Source organism: Gloeophyllum trabeum (assembly GCF_000344685.1).
Source record: "Gloeophyllum trabeum ATCC 11539 unplaced genomic scaffold GLOTRscaffold_00003, whole genome shotgun sequence".
Lineage (NCBI taxonomy): Eukaryota > Fungi > Basidiomycota > Agaricomycetes > Gloeophyllales > Gloeophyllaceae > Gloeophyllum > Gloeophyllum trabeum.
In genome coordinates, this window is record NW_006920412.1 from 791,730 (window position 1) to 801,162 (window position 9,433).

A 9,433-nucleotide genomic window follows, 5' to 3' on the forward strand; every position below is an offset into this window, starting at 1 on the left:
CTCCAAGGGACCACGGGCCCCAAAGAAGTCATCAAGATAGTGCTCCAGCCAGACAGAGAGGCGCTCAGCTGTCCAGTGAACAGCCTCAGCAGGAAGGTTATAGAGATAAGGGGAAGGGCATCCACCAAAGCCAAGGTGGAGGTCCACATAGCCAACCCCCTCCCACATCCAGCCCAAGAGGGGAATATCATCATGGGAGATGCAAATATGATGGAAAGCACCCTTCAAGTCCACCTTCCAGAGGTAGGAACCAGAACCCATGAAGCGCAAACACTGGATTAAGGTGTCCAGAGAAGCATAGTGCAATGTAGGAAGGTCAGGGGAGATGAAGTCAGTCACAGAACAGTGTTGGGGGTAGGAGAGGTGATGGACAACACGATAACCCCCATCAGACTTGGGGACCGCACCAATAGGGGAGAAGAAGACTTCATCAGCAGAGAAGTCAGTGTCCTCCAAACAGGCAGATTCCCCGGTCCTAACATGGCGGCGCATATCCTCAGAGACAGCCTGGTGTTCCTCAGCTGTACAAGGAAGATTGCGAGAGAAAGGTCGACCACCACGAGGGCCAGTATAGCCAAGACGTACACCATATTTACACATCCCTACAATGGCGTCCACAAAAGTGCGATCAGGATAATCCCATAGGAAATAAGCAAAGGCATCAGCATGGAGAGGGCCAGCAGGGAGGGATGGTGAGGGAGAATAGATTGGGAAAGTAATAGATGTGTTGGGACGAACAGGAGGGAGAAGAAGGGGGCAGGAGAGGAGGATAAAGCGACCATAGAGGGAGAACCAGGGTATAAAGCTGTGGAATGGGCCGGGTCCACGCGGTGGGCCTGTAGCAAGCCCTATTTGCCATGGCAGGGGGCATTAGGAGCATCCTGGGAGTGCTCACCCTTACACTTCAGGCAAACATGGTGTCGGAAGCATTTCACACCAGCACCGCACCCTTGGGGTTGATTGAAGCAGAAACAGACTTCATTGTAATCGTGGGCGCTTACGCCACGATCTTATCGATCGATCCACGGAAGCTTTCGTCATAGGTTTCGGGATCAGAGTCTATGATTGGCTGGTCAAATGTGGTTCATTCTGTTGTTTCGCTCGCCTTATAAGGCTGCGAAACTCTGCTTGTATTTTATCTTCTTTTCCCCCGTCTCGTGCTAAATCACATACTGCGTTCTACGTTCGTCTACGTGTCTAAGTCTCTCGATAACGCCTCCAGCTAGTGAGGCCTAGCGGCCTTTCACTTTCTTTGAACGTTCCTTCGCAGTAATAATCCCCGAAGGAACCAAGTTGTACGTCCCCACCCAGTCCCCCAGTCAAACTGTCGTCCCCCCCTAGTCTCCCCGTGATCCCTGCCCGTGTCTCGACCTGCGGGGAAATTCGCGCTCGTCTTGCGCCCGCACCATTGGATCAACAATCCTGCCCCTGTACCCCGTCATCGAGCTTGTCATCAGCACCCACCGGACGCGGCTCAGAAGACCTGACTGATCACGGCCTTGGACGATCCCGTTCACCCTCCCCTCAACCACCTAGTCCCCCACCGCAACCGTCGCCAACGCCGAGCGCCGAATCCTCCGACTCATCGAGCTCGGACGACGAAGCCCCTCTGACGACAATGCCGATCAACGACACCGGTCTCGCAGCGGTGCAGCAACCAACGCCGAAGTCTCCCCCTGTCCTCACGCCTGGCGACTTAACACCTGTCATCCTTCGCAAATGGTACCACGCCTGCCGCGTGTATGCCATGCACAAGGAACTCGACGCCGACAAGCAGGTTAGTCGCGTGGCCTGGGGTATGCAAGACGACCGCTTGGCGGACTGGTACCGTTCGGACCAAGACCGCTGATATGCACTGACACACAACAATCACCAAGGACCAAAGGAAATAAACCTAAACCCCGTGATATGGGTGAAGGCGGTCCGAGACAACTGAAGGGTATTTAATAGTTTGAGGGGGAAAGGAGGAGTAAGACGCCGTAGGGTAGTCCGTAGGAAGACCTAGAAAAATAAAACAAAACCTTGATGCCTGAAACAAACACTAATGCACGCTCCGGAGTATTTATCTCCGAAACGGCGCAAGCAAAGTCGCAAACCACGGAACCGAGTGTAGGTTCGGGCTCACGGGAGTAGAAGACGCTAGAAAGAGCTGCTTAATTTTGTTTCGCTATGTGAGCCTCACCGGAACTAGTTAAATCGATGGCGGAGATATTTCTCTCGACGAGTCAGGCCTATTGGCAAAGCTAGGATCGGTTATAAGTCGCTAAGTTCGATGCTTTCGAACTTCTCCGGTCGCTGAGATCGTAACGTTAATTCTCTGAGATGGTGAAGTCGAAAAACTTCTTTTTCTGTATGCTACTTTGTACAATTTATACTACAGGAATGGCTTTGCGACCGTCCGGAGATAAATAACAAATAAACGCCGCTACCCACAGGATTGCTCAGCACTTTCCTCCGCTATACCATACACCATACGACTCTCTTGCGCTCCCACTTGCTCTTTCCAGCCCCTATAGGTCGCCTCGATGCTCCGCCACCTGACCCAAGCGGTCCCATCACTCCGTGCAACACGCCGATCACGTGCTAATTACCTCCGGCCGCTTGCTGACTGACGCTGGCCTCATGGTGACTCGTATGCGTCCGCACCTTCGGTATCTTGACGGAAACGAGGGGGAGTGAGTGCTGGAGGGTGGGCATGAGGACGATGCCCCTCGATAGAAGTGCCCACGGCCCCGGAGCTAATTCATCTAAAAGTTGCGTTGGTTAAGTCGCTCCGGAGCTCCTGTTTGCGGAGATAAATCGCGGAATGGGTCCGTGTACGCCTCGAGGATGCTAGGAAGTCCGGAGCTAAATAGAGCAGTTATTTAGAGCCCATAGAAGCCTAGTGGCGTGTGAGTGCTGTGTCGAATAAGCTCCAGAGGGCTTGTACGATGTGCTGAGTCCGCATTTTCGGGGGTCAGACAATCCTGAGGCTTATCACCGCATTGATCAACTCACCCTCGACGCCTACATCGCGGAGATGAAGAGCCTTTACCTGCGCGACGACTGGGAGGATGACCTACGAGAAGAGATACTCAAGTCAGCCCAGGGCACCGAGCTATTCTGGAACTGGGTAAATCGTATCCAGTCCACAAACTCCTTACTCAAAGGCACAAAATCCCACCTCACCGACCAGAGCCTCAGGTTCCACTTCGAGGCACACATGAACAGCGAGACCAAGCGGTACTGCAAGAAGGACACCCGGGAACTCAAGGCCCTTGCCTTCAAACTGTGGATCAACACAGTCCGCCTGCTCGACGAGGAACGTGCCCACGACAAATGGAGCCAGAACGACGCCATCGCTGACGCGGTCCATCGTCAAGGCCAACGCAATATTCTGCGTCCCCCGGTGGTGACGTCCTCCACGTCAATGACGACGTACACCTCTCGACCGTCTACGACCTTCGGTGACAACAAACCTAGGCTCCCCGGTCTCACAGACAGCGAGCGAGCGCTGTTAATGAAGTATAGCGGTTGTTTCAATTGTCGAAAGTTCGGTGTTAACCACAGGCGCGCAACGTGTACGGAACGCCCGGACCCCTTCAAGTATAAGCCGCTCACGGAGGCCGACGTCCCAGCCCATCTCAAGGCCTCTGGCTCGGGCCCCCGCCAATCGTTCTACACGACCGGTTGCAGCTGTCAACACCTCCGGCGTCGAAGACGTTAGCGATGACGAGCCTGCACGCCCGGTTGCCATTATCATGCCGTCCTGTGTGTTGGGAGATGGATCAGATTCGGAACCAGAGTGCGCACCCATCTCTACCCCTCATTTTACCTTCTCTTGCCTTGTTTTGGGCCCTGCCCATGACTTTCCTGTTCCCATTTCGGGCTTGCTCAATAGCGGTGCCCACATGGTACTAATCTCGAACCATCTCGTACAGCGAATGGGCCTGATTCCCTGCCGTATGAAATGCCCTATCCGTTGCACGCTTGCTATGTCCCAAGGACCCCCCGTGGAGTATGAACTTATAGACTCGGTCAAAATGTCTCTTTCTTCTTCTGATAATGTCTGGCACTCTTGCCGTTTCGAAGCCGTTGTCGTACCAAACCTTTGTTTCGATATCCTTCTTGGTGGACCTTTCCTTTCTCATAACCATCTCGTTCTTGATCATGAAGATCGTACATGCATAGACAAGTCTTGTGGCTATGACCTTTTAAATCCGATAGCTCGCGTTACCCCTCCTCCACCACCGCGTGACTATAAGCCAGTGCGCAACAATGTTGTCGCTGAGCTAAAGGCTCAAGGTGGCACACGCCGTGCTGCTGTCGACGCACATTGCGAACCTCTTAAGGAGTTCGACATCATCACTACTGTCCGAGATCGATTGGAGAAGCTCGACGCTACCAACTCGCGCACGATGCTCTCGGCCATTTCGGTTTCGAGAAGTCTTACACCTCACTATGGGATGCCTATTACTGGCTGAACATGAGGCGAGATCTCGAAGCTGCGTACCTCCCATCTTGTCTTTCGTGTCAGCGCAACAAAGATCGTACGTCCAAACCTACAGGTCCTCTACACCCCCTCCCTGTCCCCGACAAACGATGTGATTCCGTTGGCATCGACTTCATTGGTCCCCTTCCGGAAGACCATGGAATGAATTCCATAGCAATGTTCACTGATCGTCTCGGCTCGGACATCCGCCTTGCTGCTATCAAGACAGACATCACCCCAGAGGCCTTCGCCGTCGTTTTCTTTGACAACTGGTATTGCGAGAATGGTCTACCGCTCGACATCGTCAGCGACCGCGACCACCTCTTCCTGTCCAAATTCTGGGCGGCTTTTACCAAAATGACTGGGATCAAGCTGAAGATGTCCACCGCCTTCCACCCCGAGACAGACGGCGCGAGTGAGCACACCAACAAAACGGTCAACCAGTCCATTCGGTACCATGTCGATCGCCTCCAAACAGGATGGGCTAAGTCCCTCCCCCGTATCCGTTTTGCTATTATGAACACGCTAAACACATCTACAGGCTACACCCCCTTTCGACTCCGCCACGGTCGCTCTCCCCGTGTTATTCCACCCCTCAACCCTGGCTCTGCTCCGTCTTCTGAAACTGTCGACGCTCATTCGCTTATACAATGCCTTGATAATGACGTTGCTGAGGCCCGCGACAACCTCTTCGTGTCCAAGATCGACCAGGCATACTTCGCAAACAAGCATAGGGGCCATGAACACATCTATTCCCCGGGCGACTATGTCCTACTCTCTACAAAGAACAGACGACAGGACTATAAGAGAAAAGGCGAGTTCAGGGTTGCTAAATTTATGCCTCGGTTTGATGGTCCGTACAAGGTCCTCGAGGCACACCCTGAACGTTCAGTCTACACCCTTGATCTTCCCCCGTCGACCAACATCTTCCCCGAGTTCCACGCCAAGCATCTAATCCCGTATCACGCTAACGACGACGACCTCTTCCCATCCCGCAAGCTCCCACGGCCGGGTCCTATCGTCACTGAAGATGGCGAACAAGAGTGGCAAATCCAGAAGATCATCGACGCTCGTCGAAGAGGGCGTGGCTGGCAATACCTCGTTCGCTGGATCGGCTACGACGAACGTGACAACTCTTGGCTCCCGGGACGCGAAGTACAAGACTGTCAAGCCCTGGACGATTGGCTCAAAAGTCATCCTCAAGATGGCCCTCAAGATTCTTCTGAGGGGGGAGGAGTGTAATCGTGGGCGCTTACGCCACGATCTTATCGGTCGATCCACGGAAGCTTTCGTCATAGGTTTCGGGATCAGAGTCTATGATTGGCTGGTCAAATGTGGTTCATTCTGTTGTTTCGCTCGCCTTATAAGGCTGCGAAACTCTGCTTGTATTTTATCTTCTTTTCCCCCGTCTCGTGCTAAATCACATACTGCGTTCTACGTTCGTCTACGTGTCTAAGTCTCTCGATAACGCCTCCGGCTAGTGAGGCCTAGTGGCCTTTCATTCATCAGACTTGGGACGAGGGGTGGAGGTGGAGGTGGATGAGGAAGGGGAGGAGATACGATCCTGCAAAGAGCGCCGGGTGCCCTGGGTGGCAGCAGGGGCCAGGGGATAATGGACAACGCAGGTTGCCACAAGACCCTGGTCAGGGGTCATCCAACGGGAGGGTGTGAAGGTCTCCTGAAAACGAGCCCTGGTAAAGTCCAGGTGGTAGCGGAGCACAGTGTGCCACTCAAATTGGGTGGCAAAGGTGATGAGGTGTGTTGAATAGATGGATAGGGCAGGAGCAACAACACCAGAGGGGTCCAGAAGAGATTGGTGATATGCACTGACACACAACAATCACCAAGGACCAAAAGAAATAAACCTAAACCCCGTGATATGGGTGAAGGCAGTCCGAGACAACTGAGGGGTATTTAATAGTTTGAGGGGGAAAGGAGGAGTAAGACGCCGTAGGGTAGTCCATAGGAAGACCTAGAAAAATAAAACAAACAATTTGACACCTGAAACAAATGCTAGTTGATGCTCCGGAGTATTTATCTCTGAAAAGTCGCAATCAAAGTCACAAGCAATGACACCTGTCGTAGGATCGTGCCCGCGGTGGTAGAAATTGCTAGAGAGACTTGGTTAATTTTGTTTCACTATGTAGGACTCACCGGAGATAATCAAATCAACGGCGGAGATAAATCACTCGACAAGTCAGGCCTATTGGCAAAGCTAGGATCGGTTATAATTCGCTAAGTTTGACGCTTTCAAACTTCGAGGGTCGCTGAGATCGTAATGCTAATTCTCTGAGATGGTGAAGTGCAAAACTTGTTCTTCTGTACGCTACTTTGTACAATTTATACTACAGGAATGGCTTTGCGACTGTCCGGAGATAAATAACAAATAAATGCCGCTACCCACAGGATTGCTCAGCACTTGCCGCCGTTATACCATACACCATATGACTCTCTTGCACTCCCACTTGCTCGTCCCAGCCCCTATAGGTTGCCTCGATGCTCCGCCACCTGACCCAAGCGGTCCCATCACTCCGTGCGACACGCCGATCACGTGCTAATTACCTCCGGCCGCTTGCTGACTGATGCTGGCCTCATGGTGACTTGTATGCGTCCACACCTTTGGTAGTTTGATGGAAACGAGAGGGGGAGTGTGCTGGAGGGTGGGCATGAGGATGACGCCCCTCGATAGAAGCGTCCGTGGGCCCCGGAGCTAATTCATCTAAAAGTTGCATAGGTTAAGTCGCTCTGGAGCTCCTGTACGCGGAGATAAATCGCAGAATGGGTCCGTGTACACCTCGAGGATGCTCAGAAGTCCGGAGCTAAATAGAGCAATTCTTTAGAGCCCATAGAAGCCTAGAGGCGTGTGAGTGCTGTGTCGAATAAGCTCCGGAGGGCTTGTACGATGTGCTGAGTCCGCATTTTCGGGGGTCAGACGATCCTGAGGCTTATCATCGGATACCCATGTAAGTCCCTCAAGCCTCAAGGAGTGCAAGGCAGTTGGGGAATGCCTTCAGGAAGGGCTTGGGCAGGCCAGACTCTGTCAAAGAAACATCCTGGGCACACTTGGTACGCAGTGTCCCAGAGGAAAGATCCAGCAAAACAGGTTGGCCACGCTTATAGCCAGGATGAGAAGGGCGGGATGGAAGCTTCACGAGATTCTCTGCCTCAAACTTTCCATCAACAATACTGTCAATGACAGACTGCTTCACTCGTGGGAACCACAAAGCAACAGAATGACGGTGAGGAGAGGAAGGGTTATCAAGCTCACCAAGGGGGTTAAAGGTGGCAAAGGCAGGGGTGTGCAAACCAGCAGCCTGGACAGGGGGTACTTGAGGTGCACCCATACCGGGAGTGCCACTGCCACCGGGTGTGGCACCAGGAGTGGCACCAGCAGAAAGTGCTCAAGCAACCAGAGCCTCGAGACATTGCAAGGCTTCGGGGACAGCGCGAAGCTCAGTGAGCTCCTGATCAGTGAGTTGAGGTGTTTCTTCAGGCATAGGGGGTGGTGGAGATGGTGGAAGTGGAGGGAGTGGCACAAAGGGGGAAACAGATGGAGGAGAACGGGGATGAGTCCTGAAACGGCCACGAGAATCGCGAAGCTGCTTGTGCATGCACACGTAGAAGAGAGGAGACAGAAAACAGAGGCTCTATGAGCCACTCTATGCTAGACTGAGATGGAGAGAGGAGGCACACACTGCGCGGGACGCGAGCTAGGGTTGCAGTCACGTGACCCCGCCTATGCATTCCCCTGCACGTATACGTGCACCTGGGTTTTCGACTGAGGCTTTGTTTCCACGAAACACTGTGCTCATTGCATGATGATATGAAGAAGCAATCCTAGCACCCGCCATCAGATACTCGCCATATATCAATCAATCATACATTTGCATTATTAATAATCCAGTGTCCTGGCTGTTGTATACGCGCTATTTAGAAGACAACCTTCAAGTTGTGGCACCAAGCAGGGATGCCAAACAAGCGCCAAATATGTGTAAATACAGGTAAATAGTGTACGCATTCCCGCAGCACGAGATATATACGAGATATATACGAGATATATATACCTTGCGACCAGCAAGGTAAAGGTTGAACCCTAATCTAGGGTCCGGACCCCGTGACGCGTGCGGGACCCCGCCGCTTTGTCAGTCTCCAGCGCAAGGCCATCGGTGCTCGACATGCTGTCACGGGCGTATGCTACGCGCCTACCGGCCATGGCCCCGTCCTCTTCTGCGTCCCGCGTCGGCGCTGTCCTGGGCCATCTCTCGTCCAGGAGCATGGCTTCCTCCAGTGCGGGCGCGCAGGTGAGCTGAGCTGAGCTGGGTCGGCTGTAATTACTGACGTGAAACGCACAGGATGTTATACTGTTTGAATCGCATCTCTCGTCGCGGACGTACATCCTCAACCGAGACAAGAAGCTCAACGCCCTCGATCAGACCATGCTCGACGTCCTCCGGCCCAAGATCGAGGTGTGTCTATTTGTTGCGGGGTGGGCGGTGATATGCCCTGCCTCATTTCCGTACTCGCCTTCCCCACGATTCTGATCCTCTGTCTGTGTATTACTTTGATTACTGACCCGCTCTCCCTGCCCGTGTCCTTCCGCGAACCGCACCGATCCAAACCAACCCACCTGCTAGGAATGGGCCTCCGCCGACCTCTGCAAGCTCGTCATCGGCCGCGGCAACGGGCGCGCCTTCTGCGCCGGCGGGGACGTCGCCAGTGCGTCTTTTACCCTCGTTCCAGCATTCTGACCCTAACCCCTCCAACTCAACTCAACCTAACCTAATCCAACCAACCCAGGCGTAGTCACCCAAGCCGCGAATCCCTCCACGCGTCCGCGCGCAATCGAGTTCTTCAAGCGCGAGTTCGAGCTCGACTACCTCCTCGCCGCCCTCGGCAAGCCGTACGTCGCCGTCATGGACGGGATCACCAGTACGTCCTGCTCTGTTCTACCATAAGCGTCAG

General features: G+C 53.5%; 2 protein-coding genes across 2 annotated transcripts in view; both read left to right on the forward strand.

Annotated features, from left to right (window-relative positions):
• Positions 1-1,618: 1,618 nt before the first annotated feature.
• Positions 1,619-3,706, forward strand: GLOTRDRAFT_37381 (uncharacterized protein; the record flags this gene model as incomplete). Its single annotated transcript, XM_007864779.1, has 2 exons — positions 1,619-1,829; positions 2,961-3,706. The coding sequence occupies 2 exons, from the start codon at positions 1,619-1,621 to the stop codon at positions 3,704-3,706; spliced, it is 957 nt and encodes a 318-aa protein (XP_007862970.1).
• A 4,950-nt stretch (positions 3,707-8,656) lies between these two features.
• The window catches only part of GLOTRDRAFT_71852 (ClpP/crotonase), a 5,620-nt gene continuing 4,843 nt past the window's right edge, over positions 8,657-9,433 (forward strand). Inside the window, exons 1-4 of the mRNA XM_007865058.1 lie at positions 8,657-8,772; positions 8,824-8,937; positions 9,106-9,187; positions 9,269-9,414. Coding sequence (XP_007863249.1) covers positions 8,683-8,772; positions 8,824-8,937; positions 9,106-9,187; positions 9,269-9,414 — 432 coding nt within the window. The 5' untranslated portion in view covers positions 8,657-8,682. The remainder of the gene's footprint in view (positions 8,773-8,823; positions 8,938-9,105; positions 9,188-9,268; positions 9,415-9,433) is intronic.